General features: G+C 40.8%; 3 protein-coding genes across 5 annotated transcripts in view; 1 reads left to right on the forward strand and 2 right to left on the reverse strand.

The window, feature by feature from the left end:
* Positions 1-1,300: 1,300 nt before the first annotated feature.
* Positions 1,301-7,608, forward strand: atl1 (atlastin GTPase 1; the record flags this gene model as incomplete). Its single annotated transcript, XM_080784324.1, has 14 exons — positions 1,301-1,379; positions 1,772-2,025; positions 2,345-2,479; positions 3,441-3,545; positions 4,367-4,417; positions 4,753-4,809; positions 4,915-5,007; positions 5,558-5,696; positions 5,862-5,989; positions 6,096-6,152; positions 6,311-6,382; positions 6,588-7,019; positions 7,306-7,320; positions 7,495-7,608. 14 exons carry the CDS (start codon positions 1,301-1,303, stop codon positions 7,606-7,608), a joined length of 1,731 nt encoding a protein of 576 aa, XP_080640450.1.
* On the reverse strand, positions 7,584-17,190 carry sav1 (salvador family WW domain containing protein 1). Its single transcript, XM_080783988.1, has 5 exons — positions 16,729-17,190; positions 15,752-16,237; positions 13,022-13,292; positions 12,451-12,606; positions 7,584-12,013 (listed from the first exon to the last, which is right to left on the reverse strand). The coding sequence occupies exons 1-5, from the start codon at positions 16,820-16,822 to the stop codon at positions 11,800-11,802; spliced, it is 1,221 nt and encodes a 406-aa protein (XP_080640114.1). The 5' UTR covers positions 16,823-17,190; the 3' UTR covers positions 7,584-11,799.
* A 2,788-nt stretch (positions 17,191-19,978) lies between these two features.
* The window catches only part of nin (ninein (GSK3B interacting protein)), a 33,133-nt gene continuing 26,048 nt past the window's right edge, over positions 19,979-27,063 (reverse strand). For 2 of the 3 annotated variants that reach the window (XM_080783564.1, XM_080783563.1), the window contains exons 26-27: positions 22,272-22,385; positions 19,979-20,441 (exon numbers count right to left, since the gene is read on the reverse strand). In XM_080783564.1, coding sequence (XP_080639690.1) covers positions 20,238-20,441; positions 22,272-22,385 — 318 coding nt within the window. In that variant the 3' untranslated portion in view covers positions 19,979-20,237. Of the gene's footprint in view, positions 20,442-22,271; positions 22,386-22,713; positions 24,265-27,063 lie in introns of those variants that run through there. The other variant, XM_080783565.1, reaches the window with a different exon arrangement.

A 27,063-nucleotide genomic window follows, 5' to 3' on the forward strand; every position in this document is an offset into this window, starting at 1 on the left:
AACAGTTTTCGTCTACCATTGCGTGAGTGTAAGAACCTCCCTGCTACTGTCAGTGTCAGTGTACCTTTGGAAATTGGTTGGCAGGGATGATGATAAACAACCAGTGATCAAAGAATGCTATGAGTAGCCTAGAATAAATAAATAAACACGCTCAAATACACAGAGAGATTTGCAGGGGTCTAAATGCTTACAGATAACCTCCTGGAAACGACGGTTTATGCATATGCATGTTTATCACAGTGTGGTTAACATAGCCTAATTATTATTGTATGGCACATCTATTAAATCATATAATTTACAGCAGTAAATAACATGTTATCTATTCTGTTATCTTTCTACCATTCTCATTTACATCATCGTCGTCGTCATCATCAGCATCATCATCACCATTATCAGGACAATCATCATTTTCACCATCACTGTCATTGCCAGCACTATATGACCCATATGATCACTGATGCTGACAGTAGCATTAGCTTTAGAGAGAGGCCTATAGGCTATAATATAGGACTGAGTGTTTGTGAGGCCTATCTTGGTCAGAGAGTGTTATGCTATGGCTGTCAACTAAAGACTGACCCAGATACGCAGACCCTAAACGTTTAGTGTATGATAGCCAGTGTATGATAAACCAGTCTTTAGAAATGTAGTGAGGCCTTTTCTAGAGATGTGAAGTAAAGCTCTCTGGTTCTGAGAAGAGCCCTCGAATGATTTCCTATTTAAATTATTAAAGCATGCACTCTCACCATGCACCCAGCATCCCATTTAATGCAGCTCCAAAACATTTTTGTTGTCTGCTTACCCCTAAAACTATCCGTGACTTTAGCCTAATTTGCAAATGGACTATTTAAGTCACTGTCTTTAAAACAGGTGTGTGAACTGTGAAGGATATTCTCTGACTTTCCGCAGAGACCAGGAATTGCAGTGAAAAACAGTGCTTTTTTTCAACAGGACCAATACGCCACCATGTTTGCTGTGGGATAAACCACAAGATTTTTGGGAGATCTGCAGTAGGATTCAGAACACTAAAACTGTCATTCACTTCACTGACTTCAGTGAAAAAAACAGATCACTGCTTCCCCCATTAGCTTATCTGAGCACTAGGGTCCTGCGGCTCGCACGCTCTACAGTACATGAGGCAGCAGCAGACAGAAAACTCACTGAGTCACTCTCCGGAAAGGTCCGGAACTGGCTCTGAATGCACATGCTCTCACTGGATATGGCAGATGGGTTAGCATAGCATGAATCACTAGTAGGCTTTATGAGCTTTTTGTTATCTTATAAGATTTACTGATTTGGCAATATGATACAGCTGGAATGGCCTGTGCATTCCAGCCTCATTGTTTCAGTAGGAGTACTGGATTACTTAGCACCAGGCATTCGTGAGAAGATGTTTAATGGAGACAGGCAGACAGCAATATACAGTCATATGGTAGGGTGTTAGGAGACAACACCACAGAGAAGTCAGCTATCACAACGAGAATGAAACGATGGTTGTTCATTGTATAGATATATTTTTATTTATTGATAACAATTAATCACAACTTTCTAGCAACAAAATTCTGCAACTAGATCCATATCTATAGTGAGATCATATCTCTTTTTTCTTCTTCTTCTTCTTCTTCTTCTTCTTTGTTGATGGTGCCCTCACTGCCCTGGGTCTCCCATGTTGGAAACCAAGATGGAATGAAGATGGAACCCCAAAAGGCTCCTTTTGGGGTTCAGGCTGAGCTACTCTACTATACTGACAGTCCATTTATCTCACTCTCCACAGGGTCTTTCAGTGATAAAAATGTTAATTATGACTGGAGCTCAGAAGAGGAGGAGCCAGATGGGAGAGCACGGCCTGTCCAGGTGTTGGTCGTCAAGGATGACCATACATTTGAGCTGGACGAGGTCGCATTGAGCCGCATTTTATTGGCAGAGGAAGTGAGGGACCGCGAGGTGGTGGCAATCTCCGTCGCTGGGGCGTTCCGGAAGGGCAAGTCCTTCCTCATGGACTTCATGCTACGTTACATGTACAACCAGGTGAGCTTGCCTGCCTACTTCAGTAGAGTGAAATAATTGGCATTTGAAAATACAGCGCTTTGAGTTCTGACTACTTGAAATTTAAGACACTTACATTCTTCAACAAAGTGTGACAATATGTATTAATGTATACAGTAGGTCAATAGATAGATGATAGAAATATACTTACATACCTGTGTACATAATACATATTTATGCAATTTTGTATGTATGTATATGTATTATGTACTGTATATTACACAACTATAGTATCCTTCCAATGTCATTTTGCATATAAAATTACCTGGGAAACTGACCTTCCTTGCTGTATGTGGTTTAGGCCTCGGAAGACTGGTTGGGAGAGGCTGAAGAGCCTCTGACAGGCTTCTCCTGGAGGGGAGGCTCAGAAAGGGAGACCACAGGAATTCAGATCTGGAGTGAGGTCTTCCTGGTGGACAAGCCAGATGGACGAAAGGTGGAGTGTTATTACTTAATTCTCTGATAAAATAGAATCTCTGTGACTGATACAATACTGTAATGTAATGTAATTTTTAGCCCCACTCGTAGCACTAAGGATAGCAATGCCATTTGGTTGGTCCAACACATTCATCCCAAACTAGATACTGTACGTATCTCAAAATTGCCATGGAATTCATGTTCTCCCGGAGATACTACTCCCACTTGCACATCTACATGTAACAGGCAGATTTGTCTGTCTTACTCTGGGCATGTTATGATAGGCGAACATTCTGTGCAAATAAATAGCAGATTTGTTCGCAACATTGCAAGCTTGTAGATCTATTTTTGACTATCTATTTATATATCCAGCTTTTGGTGTCTGTCCACAAACTTTGTCCTACACAAATTAAATTCCCATTGACAATGAATGGAGAATTTTAAGTCATAGTGTCTGAGCAAATAGACATAGAGCCACCCCTTACCCCTTATCTGTAAACCTATTTGCCATGTTTTATGATTTTGATTTTTTTTAAATATAGATCTACATCGACACGTTGTGAGCTTGTAGATCGGCTATTTTAACTATTTTAAAAGGTTTTTCAAAATAGTAAAAATCACACGTGTGTGAAGTGAGGTGCGCTCTTATCATCGTACATCATCATTCTCTATTCATTGTCAATGGGAATTTGTGTAGGACAAAAATAGCCGATTTGCTCAGACAAATAATAAGAGTGCCCCTCACTTCAGACAGTTGTGATTTCTTATTAATAAAACAACATTGTATTCATTAAAATCATTTCCTGTTTGTTTAAGGTGCAATAAGACACACATGGAGCAATAAGACACACAATGCACTATATGGCTACACCGGCAAACAGAGTAGAAAGAATAAAACCTGCTTACCAACATAATTCCACTGAAAATGTATCAGTGAGTATAAAGACATAATATCTACCTTATCCTGTCTCATTCTGCAGGTTGCTGTATTGTTAATGGACACCCAGGGCACTTTTGACAGCCAGTCAACCCTGAGGGATTCAGCCACTGTATTTGCTCTCAGCACCATGATAACCTCCATGCAGGTACAATCATTTGTCTTCTCTTCAAATAGGGATTAAGAATTATTAAATATTATTTACTCTTGTTTTTAAATCCACCAATAATGTTTCTTTACAATTTACAATTTAGGCATTTAGCAGACGCTCTTAATCCAAAGCGATTTACATTAAGCAATAACAAAGGCATGGCATACATCACATATATAAAAAGTAGTTATCATGAATCATGTATAAACTAAGAACGTAACAGTGGAGTATCTATGTAAACTATACATACTATACTATATTATATATTATACATGTGTACTATAAAGTGCTATGACTACATAAAATGCAATTCTAGTGCTGTCTACGTAACAAGCTATAAGTCTGTTTAAAATACTATTTAAGTCTACATTGTTCTTTGTCGGGTCACTGGTTTTATGCAGCAAAATTGTATTTTCCAACTGGGTGAGTACTGTATAGGGCTGAACGATTACATAAACTTGTCAGATACTATATAAGCAGCAATTAACTTGACCATTTGGAACCATTTGGAAAGAATACATATTATTGTAGCAATGGTTCAACATGCCACCATTGTATTCCATTAATACTCACACATCAATTCATATATCAATAAAGCAATTTGCCTAACATAAAAGAAGGGGAGTAGTTTTACTATGAAGCAGTAAAATAATGTTAAAGCTAGATGACTGACAGTGCATCCTTTGTAAATTGACTATTGCACATGTGCAAATCACATTGTCGATGCTGGAATGATCGTTTAGCCCTAATGCACTGGGTGCATGTCTTTCTCACCCAGAAATATTTTAAAGCAAATGAAGAGTATTTCTTTTTCTCAGGTATACAATATCTCACAGAATGTGCAGGAGGATGACCTTCAGCACTTGCAAGTAAGTTTTAACACTTGAATGCATAATAGATGTGTCCTACAGTGACACTTCATGGATATTCAGATCATTATGTTGGATCGTATCATGTACCAAATAAGGGAATATGTATATTGTGGCACACACACACACACACACACACACACACACACACACACACACACACACACACACACACACACACACAGTCAATATTCATTCTGATATCCACATACGCTTTGCGCACATGTTCTAAATCTAATACATAATCATAGCCGTACTGTGTGTGTTCTCATATTATTGTGTGAGGAGTTCACATATCCACTGATTGTTTTTTCATACCTTTGTTTTTGTTTTAGCTCTTCACTGAGTATGGAAGATTAGCTATGGAGGAGACTATGGAGAGACCTTTCCAAGTATACCGATTTCCTTTATTGGATCTGTGTATCTCAACATTCCGTTCAAATAGTGCTATTCAATAATATCTCTGCCACAGTCTTACCGTGTTGTTGTTTTTCCAGTCCATGATTTTCCTGGTCCGAGACTGGAGTTTTCCCTATGAGTTTCCTTATGGACAGGAAGGAGGCATGAAATTCCTGGAGAAGAGACTCAAGGTCAGACTATATTGTGATAGAACATAACATCACAAATTTAATCCACAACGGCAAATGCTGAATAAAGAGTTCTGAGTGGAATAACTGCATTCCTACTTTCAATTCTAATGAATTGAAATTATGTTCTTGAGCAATCAACAGCAGCAGGACATTACAGACTGATCTAAGAGTGAATCCACTTCTGCCACAATGTTCTATTATAGGCCTACAGACGATAATTATTGTTTAATAATGATTTAGTCCCCCTTTTGAGTTGTGGTTGTAGTATTTTTCACTTTGTCGAATTGCATTTACCCATTCCAACTATTTGGAGCAGTGGGCACTATTAATCCATGCAGGGAGCAGTTACGGGTTGAGTGAACCTTCTACACATAGACTGAGTGAGCCGGGAGGCAAACTGGGGACCTCCCGATTCCCAGTTGGCCTCTCTACCCATTCAGCTATGGCTGTCCCTGATGACACAGGACACCGTAAAGATCAGTAACCAAATGAAGTATTCTTGAGTCTCCTCCAGCAATGCCTAATTTGATCTGTCTTGTGTGGTGTGCAGATCTCAGAGAACCAGCATGAGGAGCTGCAGAATGTGCGTAAGCACATCCACTCCTGTTTCACCAACATCAACTGCTTCCTGATGCCTCACCCTGGCCTGAAAGTAGCCACTAATCCAAACTTTGATGGGAGAATCAAAGGTGCAAGCCCTCAAGAGAAGCCCTGTCGCATTAGCAGGCAATTCTTTCATGAAAGCAATACTAACTCTCCAAATACAAAATACATATAAAATATGACACTCAATCGAACTCAATATGTAGAAATGTTTCTTACCTACTGTAACATTGTCTCTCTCCCTGGTCTAGAGATTGACAAAGAGTTCATAAACAACCTACAGGTCCTTGTCCCGTGGCTACTGAGCCCTTGTAACCTGGATGTGAAGGAGATCAACGGCAGCAACATCACCTGCCGAGGCCTTATGGAGTATTTCAAGGTCAGAGACGTACTGAATCTTGGGTCCTGGTGATTTAGACCGTGTCAGGGTGTCATGAGGTAATCTGGCTAATGCTATGGGTGGTGTTCCTTTCCTTTTCTTTCAGGCATACATAAAAATATATCAGGGTGAAGAATTGCCACATCCCAAATCCATGCTGCAGGTAACTATTGTTAATGTACAGTAGCGATTTGTGTCTACACAGGTCCATTTGGTTACATTTGTACATTAGTACAAATAACTATGAAGGATTTTACTGTGACATCCCTTCATTATTGCTTACCCTATAAATGGTTTCTTCTAATGTGTACTTTCTCTCAGGCCACTGCTGAGGCCAATAACCTGGCAGCAGTAGCAGCTGCCAAGGATCTGTACAACAAGAAAATAGAACAGGTATGCAAAATGAACGAAATAGTGCACTGGCAACTAGGCCATATAGTTTCCTCCTGGAGTGCTCAATCTATTAGATTGTCCTTGTGTTGCCCTTGTGATCTTCGATTGTATTTTTAATGTACCTACTCTGGTATTTTATTCCACCGTGTTGAAGCCAAAGTTGCGTTTCCACAGTACAGTTTCTATTTGATTCTGTATTGACCAGGTCTGTGGGGGAGACCGGCCCTTCCTGGCCCCCAGCGAGCTGCAGGCCAGGCACAGTGTCATCAGGGAGGAGGCTCTGCAGGTGTTCCGCGGCGTGAAGAAGATGGGCGGCGAGGAGTTCAGCCGCCGCTACTTACAGCAGCTGGAGACAGAGATCGATGAGGTGTTCGTCCAGTACATCAAGCACAACGACTCCAAGAACATCTTCCATGCCGCCCGCACGCCGGCCACGCTGTTTGTTGTCATCTTCGTCATGTACGTGACAGCCGGCATCACAGGCTTTGTGGGTGTGGACATCATCGCCAGTGTGTGCAACATGATCCTGGGCCTGGCCCTCATCACACTATGCACCTGGGCCTACATCCGTTACTCTGGAGAATACAGGGAGCTGGGCGCCGTTATCGACCAGGTGGCTGGGGCGCTGTGGGACCAGGTACTGAGAAAAAAAGGTGCAATAAATTCCAAGTATACATACATAAACGTATTACACATGTTGTATAAAGCAGTAATCACATTTTAACCAGTTAATCTATTTTATACATTGTTGTATGATGGTGCATGGCTAAAATAAGTGGCACCATTTTCACCACTAGATGGCAGAAAACAATAATGCAACATTTCCAAAGAATCTTTGTTACACTTTGTTAAGATTCCTGCTTGTTCTATTAACATTGTGTGTGCTCATTTTATATCTTTTTCCCTTCATGCATTTGCACCAGGGAAGCACAAATGAGGTGAGTGGGCCGCCAAAGTGGAAATATGGATAATTATAGAGATATACACATTTTGGAAAACATGTATAGTGCCTCACCTTTGTTATATGATTTTAAAATTTCAATGCTGGTGACAGTGGTGATAGTGAGGAGCAAACACCCTTCATTTTAATACATGCCTCATTTACCTCACAGGCACTCTACAAGCTGTACAACGTAGCAGCCAATCACAGGCACCTGTACCACCACGCCTTCCCTGGCCATCAGGTGGCAGAAGAGTCAAGCGAGCGAAACGGGAAGAAGGACTGATGGAGAGAGGACAGGACAGTACCAGAGCACAGTTGGGACTTTCAGGTCAAATAGCATAGTATGACGGACAAAGAGGGAAAGGAGAGGCACGACAAACACCCTCGCCCACTCGGCACTCTTTTATTGTTGGGATATCGGCTGGTACTGTCCATCAACGCATTCACTACTTTAAAAGATAAATATGGACTATATAACGTACATGTAGAGGCGGCGGTGGAGTATCCCCTGGAATCGGGCCCTGCCTACTGAACCTGCCCTTGAAGGACAGATGTCATGTATCATTGTCTTTCACTTTGAACATTTACGTTTTTCTTAAAGCACCTAGTGTACAGCAGTATAGTAATCTGCTTGTGGGAGTTGAGGTCAATGCCACCAATGTTGAAGTTATAGTGAGCTGCATTTTTCACATCAGGCATATCATATCATTTGCCACAGAACATGATTTTTTAATATACCCCAATTTGTGCTGAATTTGTGATGTTTGATCTATTGTTTTTGAAGTTCAGTGCTGTTTATGAGAAACTATCTATTGCCAAAATATTACTGTATGTTAAATAACAAATCATACACACACCATGATCATGGTAAAAGATCCATTGTCTCCTTGTCAAGTTTACTTTATTAAAACTTAGATATTGAACGTGTTTTGAGTTTTGATGACTATGAAGGTGTGGTACTGTGCCATATACATACACACAGCTGTAGCTGAGCCCGGGCTACGTGCAGACACCTTGCTAGGCAAAGCACACATTTAGTAGTTCAATTGTGACTTTTGTTTTGAGGATGGTAGGAAGTAAGTGAGAGAAAACATAGTGTTACTATGCATCAGGTAAATCAATTTTGTGCAGGCATGCCATGTACCTTTAAGGAATAACACCGGGTGAGTGACACAATAGACATAAAACAGTACCAACAGTTTAAGGTTTACACAACATAGCTGACAGTATCCATCTTTCACTTCTTAGTCTGCTCGCACTGTTTTGTAATTATGCACTCTAGATTTACCCCAATGATCCTTTATATACATATATGTACTTATATATGTGTGTGTATGTGTGGCCTTTTATAGTCGGGGAGGGGGGCACAATATGTTGTTGCATTGTTCTGTAGAGGTGGGTGTAAACCATTGTTGTTTCTCATTGAATGTTCTAGCGGATCCGTGGAATGTAGCTATTCTGTGGCCACTGAGGAATCAAAGCTACATGTCATTACAGGCGGGGCAGACAGTGCGGCTGCTTTTGGGAAAGGACCTCCATATTGCAATTCTCTTTCATCATCTCATGTTCCACATTTAGTCATCTGTGGAAAACGTTGCATGGTGAAAGAGACCAATCCAGCTTGTTTTGAAAAAGCTTAATTGTAAAAAAAAATGTGTTGATGGTGCTTTTTTCGTGTTTTGTTTGGCTTAGTGGACTGTACTTTGATTCTTTTCTTGTGCACATTCATTGCATAAACCAGGATCATAGAGAATTTCACTGCAAGCCATTTGCAGTGCATCACAAAAAGACAGCAGCATCAACGTGTTATTTTTCCATATTGATTTGGGCATGCAATGCAGTCCTGACTGTACATGGGTACTTCATCCAGCAAGAATTACCATGGAGGTTTTAACTTCAAACAAGATAGGTAGACAGCAGTATAGTGGCTTCTTTAGTCTTCCATGAAATATCAGCATCCTCAAACGATTAACTTTACTGCATCTAAAGTTTAAAATCTCAGTTGGTAGCATTACATACATTCATATCAGCAAAGAAGAGAGGTTGTGCTGATCACATTCAGACTTGAATTAATGATGCTCATCTGTACAACTGTAACTACATTGGATATTTAAAACAATTATATTGATTCACATGGTTCTTGCTTGATGACTTAATTTAGAAAAGACATGTTTTATGAGCCTTGCTGTACCCTATTGCTGTCAAATGGAGCAACCTTGTAGTAACAGGTCTCTTCTGCTAAATTGCAACACATGCATCGCCGAATTTCAGTTATAAAGAAATAACGAATAAAGCTGGACCAAATTAATAAAATATATGTGTGTATATACATATATATATATATATATATATATATATATATATATAAAGATTCCGGTATTTGTTGAACTGTTCAATAAATATAATTTCATAAATATGTTCAGGTATGCAAAATGTAGAGTCAATTGTGTCCTATGAATAAAATCTAGTGTCCATTCGCCAATACAAAGCAACGTGTGACAATATCTGGGATAATGTGGTCTCAATACAAAGCAACGTGTGACTATATCTGGCATAATGTCTACACTACAGTATATGTATACGACGATTAATGCCAAGGGTTTGTTTTTCTTTTAGTTCACAGCAGAATTTATTGCTTATGTCCTGTATTCACAATCAACAAAGTTATTTATATACAAACTTAACTAGTGCCACTGTTCGTAACTGACATGATGGAGGCCTTTTTGCATAGCAACACTCTTTTAAAAGAGAAGATTCAGGACTTTTAGAAGACTCCTATTCATAAAGCATTAAAGGAGAATTCCATGCTTTCTTACCTTTATTTGTAGTCGTTACGTCCCCACCAAAGAGGTACAGGTGTTATTTTGTGCAAAAGTGCATTATTGGCTATTTCCTCTACCATAAGTCCTAAACGGGGGTTGTGTTTTTGTGCTAATTTGCTTATTTCCATCGAAATAAGTAGTAAAGTGTGTGATTGATGAGAGTGTTGATTTTTGAGCGAATTAGCACAACACCCCATAGCCTCATTCAATTCAATGCAATTCATTGAGGGCTTATGGTAGGGGAAATAGCCAATAATGCACTTTTGCACAAAATAACACCTGGACCTCTTTGGTGGGGACGTAACAACTACAAATGAAGGTAAGAAAGCCTTCTAGCATGGAATTCTCCTTTAAGCCCCTCTGTTGGGACATTCAAAAATATTTCATGAAATATCTTTATTTCAGTGAATCATGTTTAGAATTTTAGATGCGTTACAATTTTTTTAGGATTACTCCAGTTACAGGAGTATGTCTTCATCAAGAGCGTATCAATGAGTCAATCAATAAAACAGGCTTCTAAAACAATATTCCAGAAACCGTGTCAGCCCATTAAAATAAGGCAATACATACAGAGGCAAGGAACTTCCACAAAGACAACAAAATATCAGAAAATTAATTGCACTTGTTTAGGGCAAACCTAATGCATCTTCTGATCTCAGATAGTATAACTCAAAATGTTCCTGTAGCTTATTTATGTTTATTACACACATAAGAATATTCCTGACTTATAGTAATGCAGAGAGCCAAGAGATGCTCCAACCACTACACCAAATGTGATGTTTCATCCATCAAGATTAAAAGGCCTCTAAATTAAAGGTTACCTTTTTTATAAAATCAAAACTTAAATATATTTGTGAAAGTTTTGGCGGATTGTCTTATAAGGATATGTCATAAAAAAGGGCAATGCACTTTCATTCAATGTAAAGCAGATTTTTTTCCATATGGTTTATGGGAGCTACAAATGCCAACAAAGCATAGAAAAAACATTATTTGTGAACTGAAGCAATTCATTCAGACAAATTAGGTGAAGCTGCCTGTCTTTTTTTTCCTGTATGGGGGAAAAATGACCGAGTAGCCAGTTTGCGCAAAATACAAGCGAGCACTGTAAAAATGTCACCCTGTTGATGAAAAGGTACATCACGATCCTCCCTAGACAGTCACACAAACCAGTCTTTTAGACTCTCAGTCTTAAAGAAAAAGTGTCCATTCAGCAAATCAGTTTTTCAATGGCTGTAAAATGGCACCACAAATACTCAACCCCCATCTCTCTCCGTCAGCTTGTTACATTTTCATTTTTCTTCATAGGAAATTCTATATATATATATATGTTCAGTCACGTCACGTGGTCATTCATAACTCAACCAACAACAGTCACATGAGGGGGAAAGGGCGGATGTGCACAGCGCGCTCCTTGAACCAACATGCGCATCTCCTCTTTCCGGATGATATATTTGGATCAAGCGAAGGCACAGATGTGTGTTTGGTAAAACGAAAAAAGAAGAAGAGGCAATTAAGAGCCAATCATGATTTCAAAAAGAAACCCAGACCGCTCCCAAATTGTAGTAAGCCTCAGAAGAGGTGTGGTCCGTGCCCCACATGAGCAGCACTTGAGGAGAAGTCCCTCCACACCGCCACAAGCCAAGCAATGCAGATCACATGTTCCCTATGAAGTTCTTGTTGGGCTGCTGGGCGTACCACTGCTGGCGCTGCTTGCGGGCATCCACCTCCGACAGCAAGGCCTGCCGGTAGGCCTCGTAGGACTTGACTATGCGCTCCAGCTCCTTCATGAACAGCAGCTTCAGCATGCCCTGGTAGGTGTCCAAATCCACCAGTTGGAACAGCTCCCACTTCAAGATGTGGTCATACCTGATTCGATATATTCGAGATATTAACAAATCTGCTCCTATCCATGACTGACTGTACCTGTGGTAGTTGAGGTCAATTTGAGCCTTTCACTTCAGCCCTTATTTGGTATTTTACGAAGACAAAGCACTCACACTATGGAAAAATCAGACCGGTCTGAAGTGAGTGGTGCTGTACTGTACTGTACTGTACTGTACTGTACTGTACTGCACTGTACTGTACTGTACTGTACTGTACAAGCCCTCCTCCCTGGCCTGTGTGTGTCTGTTAGGCTGTGCAACAGTGACACTTGGTGGTGAACAAACGCTATAACGCTATTTTCGTGCTCAGACACAGCCAGGGACAGACCCAGGGTCACAGCCACACACATAGCCGTCTATAGGAGTGGTTGCACCACTCAAAAATATAGGTGCTGTCAAGGTCACCTGCTTGATACTCACTTGAGCGGGGCGCGCGCATACACCTGTAGCCAGTCTGGGATCTCGGCCGTGTGGTATGGGTTGGCTGGTACTAGAACTGGCTGGTTCCGCTCAGTGGGCCGTGGCTGGTAGGTCACAGGGGGAGGCAAGGGTGGAGGCTGGTCATAACGAGGTACACTATGAGAGAGAGGACATTTAAATGTAAGGTAGAGTAAGATGTCTAAATTAGAATTCCGATTCAATTTTGGTAGCATAAAAAACAAAAGTGGTTACACATAAATCACAAGACTCGGGTGAGAATGTTTTTTCCAAGACGTATTTTGCAACAGCAAATCATCAGACTTTGTTGCTTTAATCATTGAACTGATAAGAATACACTGAAAGTAGTAAAAAAAAATCTTTACTAGCAAACATTTAACACGGGTGGATGAAAGTCATTTTAAATTTTCTAGTGAGTCAAATCATTAGCCGACTAAAGTTATAATCAGGTGGGTCATTTATTTTTTAACACAAACCACTTCAACACGTATTCATTCACACAATGCTAATTCCAAGTACAGTCTTTCATACTAACAGCATACAAACGTCATACCTCGGGGCACAAGGGTGACGGTACTGCGCTCTCTTGTTGATATGGTCAACGTAGTACACCCCGAACTCTGCCGACTCCACCTTCTCCCAGCCAGGGGGGAGCCCCTCCCTTTCAAAAGGGTGGCTCCAGTGGGTGGTGTTAGTGTTGTGGTCGATGTAGTACTTCCTGCCGCGGATGGTCCAGTCCACTGTCCAGCCAGCAGGAAGGGGCAGGTCCTCCCCAGTCAGATTGGAGAGATTCCCCAGGGATTTCGCCTGTATTCGACCTATGCCTGAGGTCAAACAAACATTGGGCGATTTCTTTTTTGGTGAAACCTTCAGGGACAAGGGGGGGTTCTGCCCAAAACATGTAGTGGAACCTGCTGCGAAACAGCCCCTCGGGAGGAAAGAAATAGCAGATGTTTTGGGAAAATTCCTAAGAACTTGGACATCCTGTATGAGAATATGTCATTTAGAGGACAAGAATGTTCAGTATTTAACACGCCGTTCTGACTGACCAACTGTACAAATACTGGGAGAGGCAAGGAATGCAACCAATCACATGTAGAAGCTATGGAACATGAACTATATACAGAATATTTTCAAGCATTATTTCAAGAAAACATGATCGTAACGTATTGTATGAATGTTACTATTTTTCGTTGCTGCTGTGTGCAGAAATGAGTAATTTGTTTCTCAAATTCTGTTTTAATGTCGCCACAGCCCTTTTAGCACCCTGCTTTTTATCATCTTGGAGGAAGACACCTTCATGAATAAATGAAAATGCTCAGCTAGCTCTCCAAGACCCCATGGGACAGTAGTGATCGACTTCAACCCATATTTTGGCGAATAGGGTGTGTAGTTGCTCGTGGACAGGAAGGCAGGTATATTCTGCATGACCAGGCATTTACACAGAGTCTGACTGCTATATGGGCATTCAGTGACTTTGTTCTCTCTCACACTCCACAGTTTAAGCAGAGAGGAGAGTGGACTCACTCAACAGGTTCTATACAGCTGTCAGGGGAAAAATGTCAGGTAAGAATGTGAAAACCGTGTTGCTGATGCGTGTGACCGAGTGACGACTATTACATTTGTGGTCTTAACCTGAATAGGCCTATCACAGCTTTGACTGTTCATCCATAGAATTTGGGCCCCCTTCATGTATGCTTTAGGGAAACTCTCTCTACACATAATGCTAACCACTCTGGTGTTAAAAACCTTTCAGCTTAATTCATGTTTATATTTTATTTCATGTTTACTTTAATAAAATTGTTTTGCCATGGCCCGGGTGGCTGGCGTAGCCATCTGGGCACCTGTGCTGGTAATCCAGCTTTACAGCATGTCGCAGGTTCGAGTCCCGATCCCGACGACCTTTGCTGTGTGTCACCCCTCCCCCATTTCCTGTCCGATTACTGTTCATCTACAAATTTAGGCAAAAAGCCTGTATATTATTTTGTAACAGTGTTTTGAAAGGTGCTATAAATAAAGTAGGAGCACATTAAAATACATACTCACAAAAAAGGGCAATTGGAATCTGATAAATTCTGCATAAAAGTGACGGCAACAGCGCTTATGTTCTTTGCCAAATGGCGAGTGAGAGAATGTGGAATGTGCAAGCGCTCCACAGAAATGCACGCCTCCTCCTCCAGTGTCTCATCATCTTTGCCCTTTTCCTCAGAAAGATGACTTGAGCCAAAGTCTAAACCCTCAGTCTGTGAAAACTTAAACTCATCTGATCCTTCAGAGGAATTCACTAGATATTATCAGGAAGAGTCTACTGTTCTAATTACACACTGGTGATACGGTCAGTGGTAAAATTACAGAGTGGACAAATCATTTATTCTACTCAATGTTGATCAAAATCGGAATGAACCACTACAGATGTGAACTTAAACTCAAAGTAAAGTCCAAGTGTTATTTTCATGAATGTAGTCATGTAACTTCCATACTATATTAAAAATTAGGATATATTACCATAATTCATACCATGAAGACATGCGGGGGGTGGAACTCCAAACACAACCCTAATTACAAGTAATGGAGGTGATGTGTACATTAAGCATGGTACCTAAACAGATGATTCATAGCTGTCTAAGCTTTTAACTTGACTTAAGAGATTTGACTGGAGGCGGTCTGCAAAATTGCAGGTTTGCCGTCAGCATGATTTAGCAAACAGAGGCGAAAAATGCAGCACCCTAATGCTCGTTTAGGTTTAGTCCAAACATGGTTCCTTGTTATGCGATAGGCGGGCTGGAGATAAATGCTAAAACATACACACCAAGTTGACATCTGAGCCACAAAATACAAGGTTACCAAATACCAATCATGTTGTGCTGGTGGAAGAATTCCTGAGTGACCCCCAAACATTTAATCAAAATGAAAATCGCACACTTATATCACACTTAAGAGAATTGAGTAGACTTACGGACTAGAGTGAAAACAGAAGAAGAAAACAAGAAACGTTACTAATGTACAGCACCCAGTGTAATATTTCAGTCACACTTCCTTCAAACAAAAACGCTCCATTTTCAAGTCAAGTAGCCTACTGTGAAATGGGGCGTCCTGGTGGTAGCTCAAGTTGTAAGGCATACCTAGTACTTAACTTGCAATGCCATTGCTCAGCTCAGACAGCCCTTCATCTTTTCTACAACACCCTCATTCCATCACCTTGAAGCTAAATAAATCACACAAGGTTTTTCACTACCCTGTTAAATTAATCAAGATCATTCTTGAGAAAATCTCTTGTGTTTACCTGCAGGGGGTCTGCTTGGAGCTGGAGGAGTGTGCTGTGGTGGTAGTCTTTGGAAGTTGTGTTCGTTGTGCTCATAGTATCTATAGTCCTCAGGGAAGCGGTCTGGTACTCGCCTCGGCTGGCGCTGCTGTTGATGCTGTTGGTTGTCATAGTAAGGCTCAGGGGGGTAATAATAGCGGGCGGCATCTCCATTCTCAGACATGGGGCTCACGTCTGTAAGGAAGGACTGCGATGAGCCCCCATACTCGTGTGGCAGGTCCCCGAGGCTGCGGGGCAAGTATGGAGGCGCAGACATTCTGTGACTCTCTCTCCGTGCCACTTCATGGGGGGGCCTCTGCACGGGGGTGCGTAGGACACTTTTGTTGCGAGCCACCACTGGTTCACTTCTGGGCGCCACTGGGTAGGCTGAGTTACCCATCTCTGGATGAGGGACCTCTGTGCGTCTGGGGATAGTAGGTCCATGGCGAATGAATGATGGCATAAGATCTGCAGGCAGGTGGGGAGGACAAATCAATTGTAAATATCTGCCAACAAACCCCAATTAAAGCAGACAACTTCAAAAGGGCAATGTTGTTTTAAGACCATAGTTCCTCCCAGAAGAGTTGACACTTCTCACTTTATCTCCCAGTTCTGCCCATGGCATCAACGAATCCAATAGGCTTCACATCAACACTTAGCGTTAATTCAAAACGTTTTAATATGCTACAAAGTAACTTTAATGAATATCTAATGCCATTAGGAAGAAAGGTTATATGTTTAGTGGAAGCTTAATTTGGATGATAGCATTTAGCATTGATATGCCAAGTCAGTCAACAATTAATGTTATCCGAAATATCCTACTTGCTAATGTAATAACTCACTGTATGCACACACTTCATTCATGAAACACAATGTTTCATCAATTAACTTATGCTACACAATTAGCTGATGTGTGTTAGCAAGCTAGCATTAGCAGTGCGGCTACTTGTTGCACTTACTTCTCAAGAGCGGCGATGTTTCCTTTTTCACATATTTCCCGTGTACCTCGGCTGGTTTCGACGCTTCGTTTTTACTTTTCTTTCGTGAGAGCATAACTCAAGCATAGGAAACATCAATAACGCAGTTCCGTCGATTCATGGCACATTCCCCGAAGTTCGCCGCTGTCCCTTTGAACGTGTAGTAGTGCGCGGAAAGAGTACATTTTTTAAAGGCTTTAAATGAGCTAGCAGCAAGTTAGCCAATAGCCAGCTAACTGGATGCCTCGGTCGGTCCTCAGCCAGCCAGCAAGCCAGCCAGCCCAGTACGTTCTCCCAGTCAGTCACCCACACCCCCAGCTCGTTGAGGGAATGATTACAATTACTGTAATCTCAGTACACAGTCCCAGTGTCCCACCCCCAGCTCGTTGTGGGAATGATTAGTTACTGTAATCTCGCGTAGCCAGACCTCCGTCTCGTCAGTCCTCCTGCCTATCCCTTTCCCACTCTGTGCAACAGCGTACAGTACACACACAGCCAGCATTCCACAAGCACAAATAATGTGTTATGTGCATACCAAGTGTATAAGCACTTACTTGCATTCATACAACCTGGCTCACATGCAATTGTTAGTCACACAAGAACGCACACCATAACTGTATCACGTTACCAGATTTGATTAAATAAATTAATATACGTTTTCAGGATTAAAACAGCTTTAATTCAATAACACAAAAATATATCATGATAATACAATATTTTATTAGCCCATCTGTGCCACAATCTACCCTGTATTCACCTTTAGTGCTTTCTTTGTTAACTATTAAAAAATAATCTCATGGCAAATGGCAGGGCAGTTTTGCAACATTCCATTTCAGATCTTTCACTTGAATTCACAATCATAGGGTACCTCTGGCTCTGTCTTCAAAATAGTTCTATTTTTAAATTGTACAAAAATATTGCAAGTCACTTTTTTTATTTTACTCACATGCAGCCGTCACTCAACAGTATAACGTGAATGTCACTTCATGTAGTGTTTTTCCAAAATGATGGCAAATGCATACCTGGCAAGTTCACAGGATTACCGGTATTTGACTCATGACAACTGAGAAACAGGTTTTATGCTTCTTCTCTTATTACACTGTTCTGCTGAAACCTTCCATCAATATTGATTCAGTCAGAGAATAGGACCAGGAAAATTGCAATGACTAATCTCTCAGACAACAAAAGACAAAGGGACAAAGAAAGTGCACTTCAGTAGGAGTATCACTGTCACAGTCGTACAGCCCTGGGCAGATGTTTAGTGTTAATTATGATAAAGTTTCTGCTTTTAAAAATATGAGTTCTTGTCAGTTAAAATATATATTCTAGAAAGACATGTAGTGTACTTCTGTGACAGTGGGCAGGCAAGTGTTATCAAGGGGTTGGAAATGTTGATCATCTAATTTAACATTTGTGGAGTTGGTCACATGGCCAAAAGGTTGACAGAAACTGGTCGACATTATGCTGTTGCCACAACAGGGGCACAAACAAGGACTTTAACCACGCTACTTACACACACTGCAACTCGCTTACAATTCGCAAACCTGGCAACACTTCTCCGTGTTCTCATAGGCCCTCCAGGCCCGCCCCCACAGCTACTTTTCAGTCTCACAATCGGCCATCTTGCTTTTTACTTCGATGCGCGAGTGGACATTTAATGCAAATACATTAATTATAGCTCCAGCAAGCAAACACAAACACCTCAACTCCATCTCATTGTGAATAAGAATTCCGAGGGGAAAAATAATTTTTGGAACGCCACTTTCACCCAGTATTAAGCTAAATGTGGAAGCCGTGTGTGTCACACCAACACTGGTGACCCAGAGAATCCTGTGCCGATTCTCAGGCATCTGGCCTGAGGCACTGCCTGCGAGTTGGCTCTGCGTGCGCTTTTTCCAACTCTCACTGATTTATCCAGCTCACACGTCAATCACAGTCAGCAGCTCTCAGCCTGCACACACACGCACGTCTGTCTTGCGCACACGCGCACACACACACACATACACACACACACACACACACACACAGAGACACACAGCAATAGGCATGCAGGCTAAGGCGAGTGGCAATTTAATGCAAATAAATTATTTATAGGTCCAGCAAGCAAATCATGATGGTCTGTAGGTCACAATCACATTCCGATTTGAGGGGTTGTGTTTTGTATGACATTTTGGCCAGTAGTTTTATATCTATCTCAGCTTTTGCCTGATAGCACACATGCTAACAGTGCTGACCACAACGTTAGCAGCATTTGATGACAGCTTGCCATAGCAACGTACAGTGTGCGCAGACCTAACGTGAGCTTCTGGGACAGAAACTTGCGTTTTCATGACAGCAGCAGCTGCTGCACCCTGTGATAGATACTGTGCTAAAGATGCTAAAGCAACACAAAACAACATCCACACGCAAACCAAACCAAAACAAACTAGGGACCAGGGTTGCCACATATCGTGGATGTGAGAGTGAAACAAGCAACCAGGTCTATAAAAATGTTAATAGGCCAGTTCAAAGTAGGTAAATCAGAAATGGTCCGGAAATTAGTCTTAAAATAATCAATTATAGTGTTGACTGTCACACTTTGTTGTCTAATGTTGTTTCAGAGCAGTGGAACTCAAACATTTCCATGTCAAGGACTACCAATAGATAAACAAGTCCAAAGTAGCTTATAATGATCAGACTTGGCAACACTGTCTCTAGGTTGAACGTTCGACTTTACAAGCTCACACATATGAAATATGTTTTTTTGAATCTTCAAACTGAGACATATTTGATGATAATACTGTTAGCACAGTCATCATACTCCAAGAGCATACAAATGGAACCAAATGGACCCTGATTTTCCCAGAGAGCAAATGGTATCAAATGGGGGTCTGTGGCCTAATGCATTTCAAACTGGGGCTTCTTGGTATTATATTCTCTGCATATCTTATCAACTTGGGGTGAATATTTCACCACAATACTTTACTGAATATTTCACAAGAATATAACACAAGAGTCAAATGTACGGTCAAATGTAATCACAATATAGGCTACAGATGTAAATATTTATGACACAGTAAAATGTCGAAAATTAGTGCTATCCCCCCCCCCCCCACACACACACACACACGACAGGCAAGGCTGTTGTTTGCATCGTTAGCAGGCAGCAGCTACCTTGCCACTGCTCTCTGTGACTGTAGTTGTTTCACCATGTTTGCGTATTTGAGAAATAAAAAACACTTTCTGTTATTATAATAATTTATAACCCATCCGTTACTACATGTGCAGGGCACACTACTGAGTTTAAAAACACAGCTGAAACATGAAGTGGAGTCTGTCAACTCGCAATTTCCTTCTTCCCATATTGTGCTGCAATGTAACTAGGATTCGCCGGCCGAAGGCCGGCGAAATTCTAGTATTCACACAATGGACATTATGCTCTTACATCATAGGTGGGACTCGTGGGAGGTGCTGCCATGTGAATACCCCAGATGGCTGCCAGGTGAATATGGTCAATAGTAAGGAGTCGTGGGTAGGGGTGAGGGGTTTAGATCACGCAGAATCTTATTGAGGCTGGAGATCTTCTCCTCGAGCAGGTAGTTCTTCTTTACTGCTATTTTGTGCCGCTGCTCCGTCATCTCCAGGGTCTTCAGGAGATGGTCATTCTCCACATAGAGGTCCTTGATCAACACATCCGCCTTGATGTTCTTATGCAGCTAGACAGGACAAAGAACATCAATGGTCAAGCATCAAGCCATGCAGGTTTTGTTCTACATTCTATAAGTCTATTTTCTATGATTTTTCAGTTGATCACATTTCAAACCGAAAGCAAAGTCCTGGTGGAAATACAGTGCTGCAGTCATGTGAAAACTGAAAACCACAAAGCTTCAGGAACCCCCCACACTTGCACTCCAAAAAAGAAAAAAATAATAAAAGAAAAAAGGAAAGAAACAGAAAACCTATGCAATGCCTATTGTATAACTTGATGTACATGTAAAAAACAAAGTGCATATCTTCCTAAAAATATGGCTACCTCTTATGGACCCCTGACCATGACAAGACCTGTTACGCATTACGTAATGGTTGGGAGAGGATACGATGTACAAAAAAATGTACAGACCATACATTTTATATTGTCATATAATATGAAATGTTGCATCTTCCCCAGGCCGGAATGTTCAGGATTATGTTTTCGCTCTTCTCCAGCTCTCTCTGTGTGTGTGTGTGTGTGTGTGTGTGTGTAAACAGCTAATCTTGGACACCGCTGGACTGATCAGTGTGAATTTTGCATGCACACTACCACTGTACCAGTAGGCCAAGGAAGAACAGACCGCTTTTTACATGTTGGACTATAACGTATTTCATCATTTCATATTTTTGAGTGGTGTAACCACTCCAAGGAACAGCAATGTCCGTGTTCACCTGTGTGTCCGTGTGACGTTAATGAGCACCAGTATATGACTATTAGTACCAGTAGGGGCGCTGTTGTGCCAGAAACAGAGAGAGAGAGAGAGTGGTGCACTGTTGCCTGCTAATGAGAGATAGAGAGAGAGAGAGATGGGGGGGAGTTGCACCACTCAGTTCACACGGGTGTGATTTTTCATATTCCATGCTGATTGCCTTCCAAATTTTACAGGAGGGATTGGCAAGAATTGCTACAAATCATGGTTTTCATACTCATACTAAACAGTTTGCCTGTAATTAGATTTGCAAACATCCAATCATCCCCAATTTGAAATAGCATGTTGAGGGGCCTCTATAGAAGTCCTGACGTCACTCATTCATCCCCTGGGTCACAGAAGTAATTTCTCTATGGAGAATAACATTGGGTCATCTTAGAATCGTCTGATAAGAATTGTGTTCCGAAAATAAACAAATTGCACCAGCGATATAGTCAGGGAGGTGGCTCTGTATCATTTATTTGATACAGTCCGTTTCTAGCAAAAATATAATTGATTCTCTCGCCATCAGTTGATGCTTCGTATCCATTATGGTATGATGCATAATTAATTAGGTCAGAATTCAGTGTTATATAGACTCTGCATAACTGTAACATATATAACACAATAACATATGAAGATGTTGTGTTTCCAGTTCAAATCTGCATCCGAGTCAATCAAATTAAACTATGGGAAACTTCCCCGGAACTTGAAATGTTTACACAGAGCCCATCTCCAAAAGCGTGTTCACTTCCCATAGGGGGTGTCACAAACACAAAAAGTTGTCTGTCGTACAAACTATTTCAGACCATAGCTTTCTCATGTTGACGGCTAAACCCCACAACTGACAACCTGGCCTAGCAGAGTTCTGTGCTCCAAGGAGTGCAATTTTATTACTTGTATCTTCGTCAAAGTTTGTTGTTATAGCTAGTACCGTTACATCATTATAACTTTTTTGTATTGTGCCATTTGTCTATTAAAAATCTCACGCAAAAAATGCACAGCTTCAGTAGGGAAAACAATGTCTCAAATGTAGAGGTTGGTTGGCGTCTTGGAGCCAGAAAGACCACAGAAATACATAAAAGGAGATAAACTTGTCTGACAGACCTGGTCTTTCAGCTGGACAACCTTCTCTTTGAGAAGCAGCTTAACATTGTGCAGTGACAGTTCAATCTCTCTCAATCGCTCCTCCATGTTCCTCATCTTGCTCTCCCTTTCACCCTGGTGGGAGAAAATATATTATTAATAGTCTCCCTCTGACAATGGAATTCAAATTGATTGGGGTCATTTTCATTAACAGTTGTGGAAGTGTTGTCAGTAGACAAACATGTTTCATTTACTCTGAATTCTCTAGCCTACTGTAGCACACAGTACTGTAAAGGTAATACTTTCTTGAAGTGAAACACAAGTAGAAAAGTCACAAATCATACACAGAAAGATTATTGCCAACTAGATGCTTTATTATTTGGTCTTGATTCCAACATTTCTGAAGGGTAGCACAGCACCAAAAAGTAAATAAATAATAAATAAATAGTATAAAATTGTGCTATTTGTATCGGGTACTTCTACAAACAAAATAATTTAATGCATAAATAAAACACAAATCTAATTTAAAAGGCAAATCAACCAAATTAAATAGACACCAGATGGTACACATTGTGCAAAAGAAACATTGAGCCTGACAGACTAAAGAGACTATAAATTATGACACCAATGACACATTACTGGAGACAAACACCAATTCTTATTGCTTGACAAGTCACACTGATCAGTAACTTTCTAATGAATATCAGCAATTAGAAGATGTGCTAAAAAAAAGAACGAAAAAAAAGAACGAAAAAAAAGAACGAAAAAAAAGAACGAAAAAAAAAAAGAAGCATGCATGTAAACATGTCTCCAGTAATGTAATTCACCCCATGGGTCAGTCAGTACCAATAATTCCTATGTGGTAATAATGCTCCATAAGCACCCCTGTCCCCATAAGGTTGGGGGATAAGGAAGATCACATGACATTGACTATTGAAGTGCAGCAGCAAGACACATTCAAGAAATGATCACCCTGTCAAGATACAGCAGGAGACAGACAGTACATGAGCATGCGTTGCAAAGCTGAACTCTAATGGGTTCCAGAGGTTGACGAAACCAAGGAAAGCATCAAATTCAGCTGTAAACTACACAAACGAAAAATACAGACACATACAATAACGGTCATAATCTATGAAAACAACACAAGATTAACAGCAAAACCATAACAGAGGGTACATAAACAGTGTAGACATGATGATTGTTGGAGAAGGCCTAAAGGGCTAAATATACCAATTTATTCATATTACATAATACATATAAGACCAAAACAACAATTTGAACAGTCATTATGAATACAAAGTATTCAACTGCCAAAAACATATCTGGCCTAAAATGCCAGCCCTAGTTCATTAACGCAACTATCGATGCAGTCTCTGAGTAGGTACCTGAGCATCATATCAATGAGTATAATACCCTGTCTTAGCACGATATCAATGAGTAAATACCCTGTCTTAGCATGATATCAATGACTTTACCCTGTGTTAGCATCATATCAATAGAACAAGTGCACATGGAAGATTATATAAGTCTTCTGTTTGCCTAATTAGCCTAATATGCAAGAGGTAGTAAGAGGACTGGATCACCATAACACAACATCCATGGTGTATCTGGATGTTAGTTAATTTTGTAACAGGCCATCTCGAACAGGCTTTAATTCTTAAGTTCTTAAAAAGAAAATATTTTGCCCTTTGGGCAAACACCAGGAGACTACTCAGGGTTTTCCTGCCCTGCCACCTAGCAGCAGTTGATTACAATTACACATTCATGCCTTTGAAAAAAAGACAAGCTTCCAATTCCAAGTCACATATGACCGTGTTCATAATTCTCCAGTGAATCTGGAGACAGAGGGGGGGCATGTACATAGTACTACATATTTTCACTCCCTGTGTTCTGAAAATCTTAAAGGAGTGAGGGGCGAGAGCAGCAGAAGCAACGAGTTCAGAAGCTGATATCACAATCCTCCGATCCTCCGGCAGCTGTCTGCGTGAACTGCCCGCTGTTCCGGACTGGCCCCCTGGAGAGAAAAGGCAGGTACTTTTCACCAACACTCAACCCCGTCTCCTCTTATTCGTAAAACCCCATACTTTAAACTAAGAATTGGCAGGTGGAGCGAGATCAATTCGTGGCGGTGACGACTCGCCACGACCTATTTTTTTACGCCATGACGTATTCTTCATTATCCGCCATGGCAGAACAAAATCCGCCGTGGCGAGTACAGAATCCGCCGTGGCGACGACTCGCCACGACCTATTTTTTTACGCCATGACGTATTCTTCATTATCCGCCATGGCAGAACAGAATCCGTGGCGAGTACAGAATCCGCCATTGTTTATTTTTTTTTTGCGTCCCGTGGTGCAGGTTTTATTGTCCTAGTATTACTATTCTCGGAATTATTTCATCCTCTTGTAGCGTAACGGTTAGCGCTCTCGCCCCTATAGTCAAGGCACTGTGCCGGGCCAGGTTCGATTCTTGCAAAAAACAAACTTTTTTTTTTTAAAGTTATTTTTTTACCCGTACATACAGTGTGTGTGCGTGCGTGCGTATACAGTGTGCGTGCGTGTATGCGTGCGTGCGTATACAGTGTGTGTGTGTGTGTGTGTGTGTGCGTGCGTGCTTCATCGTATTTATTATTATTATTATTATTATTAATATGCAGGTAATAATAATAAATACGATGAAGCACGCACGCATATACAGTGTGTGTGCGTGCGTGCGTATACAGTGTGCGTGCGTGTATGCGTGCGTATACAGTGTGTGTGTGCGTGCGTGCTTCATCGTATTTATTATTATTACCTGCATATTAATAATAATAATAATAAATACGATGAAGCACGCACGCACACACACTGTATACGCACGCACGCACACACACTGTATATGCGTGCGTGCGTGCTTCATCGTATTTATTATTATTACCTGCATATTAATAATAATAATAATAATAATAAATACGATGAAGCACGCACGCACACACACACACACACACACACTGTATACGCACGCACGCATACACGCACGCACACTGTATACGCACGCACGCACACACACTGTATGTACGGGTAAAAAAATAACTTTAAAAAAAAAAAGTTTGTTTTTTGCAAGAATCGAACCTGGCCCGGCACAGTGCCTTGACTATAGGGGCGAGAGCGCTAACCGTTACGCTACAAGAGGATGAAATAATTCCGAGAATAGTAATACTAGGACAATAAAACCTGCACCACGGCACGCAAAAAAAAAATAAACAATGGCGGATTCTGTACTCGCCACGGATTCTGTTCTGCCATGGCGGATAATGAAGAATACGTCATGGCGAAAAAAAATAGGTCGTGGCGAGTCGCCGCCAAGGCGGATTCTGTACTCGCCACGGCGGATTTTGTTCTGCCATGGCGGATAATGAAGAATACGTCATGGCGTAAAAAAATAGGTCGTGGCGAGTCGTCACCGCCACGAATTGATCTCGCTGTCTCTCAGAATTGGTCACAAGATAAGTCATGGGTGCAAATAAGTCGACTGAATAAACATTTTACCTGCTATACATTCATAGTGACCTAAATAATTCTGATCTGTGATTTTATGCTAGAGCTGAGGGAACACTGAACAAGCCATTATTAAAATGTATGGATGTGAAGAATGACGCGGTCTACAGAGTAGAGTAATGCAGAACAAAGAAAACTATCTATTAGGAAGTAATGGTTCTGTTTGAGCTCTAATCTAGTGGGAAGTAGGGGTGTCACAAGTGATAGTTCCGTCTCAACCGTCTCCAAGACCACACCCATGAGAGCACAACACTTCAGTCATTTCAATCCCAAGACGGAAAAGAAGCACAGGGAACAGAAAACACACATGCAAGAAGCCACAATCTATCTAAACACCAAACCCAAAAAGCAAACACAACGTGACTGTATGAAAACTGATGTAGTGATGAAAACAGTAACAAGGAAACACCACAACAAGGACCACAGCAAACCCATCATATGAATTAGGAAGAAGCTTCTCATGAATGTGGGACATCATGCCAAAATATAAGCCAGTTCAGGTGCTTCAAATGTTATATCTTCCTAAGCAATGCCATCGTTAGAATGACTTTTGTTTAGATTCTTACAGATCAGTGAATGTGATTTTGATATGATACTGCTAGAAAAGGTTTTTTAACCACATTAATCCGGTGAGGAAAATTGTTAATTGTCAAAAATAAATAAATAAAATAAATACATTTACAAAGTGTAAAAAAAACCAAACATTAAAGGTGCATGTGAGCAGGTAGACCAGCTAAGCTAAGTATATAGCGCTTAAAGAACCAACTGAAATGATAAATATGCTTTTCACACGTTTAGAGCATATCCACACAATGGTGACAAAGTCCATTCTTGTTCATCTAAAGTCCCTGCAGTCCAATCTTAATTACTTCATGTCATCCAAAAACATATTGATGAATTACATTGGCAGGTAATTCATCATACATTAATTTAACCAATTTAAAAAAATAATATGATGACAAGCACCTGTTAATCATGTCATACAGAGCTATGATTATAGACACTAGAGGGTGGTGCTACTCTGTTGAATAAAACAAGAAAGAAAAAAAAGGACATTTCAGCTGGTCTTTATAAATGTTTAAAGCACCTGAACAGAGCATTCCATATAGTCTGAGTCAGCGGATTCTTTAAGAGTGATAGAAACACAATGATATGATTGGATTTGAGTTTACACTGCATTTAGCACACATGCAAAATCAACAGATGTCAAGTACAGATGAACTGTAGTGAGGCATTCCTTTCTTTTAGCATCCTCGTGAATAATTCATGCATAATCA

The sequence above is a fragment of the Protomyctophum bolini genome (assembly GCF_963924005.1).
Source record: "Protomyctophum bolini genome assembly, chromosome: 15".
NCBI classification, from domain to species: Eukaryota; Metazoa; Chordata; class Actinopteri; order Myctophiformes; family Myctophidae; genus Protomyctophum; species Protomyctophum bolini.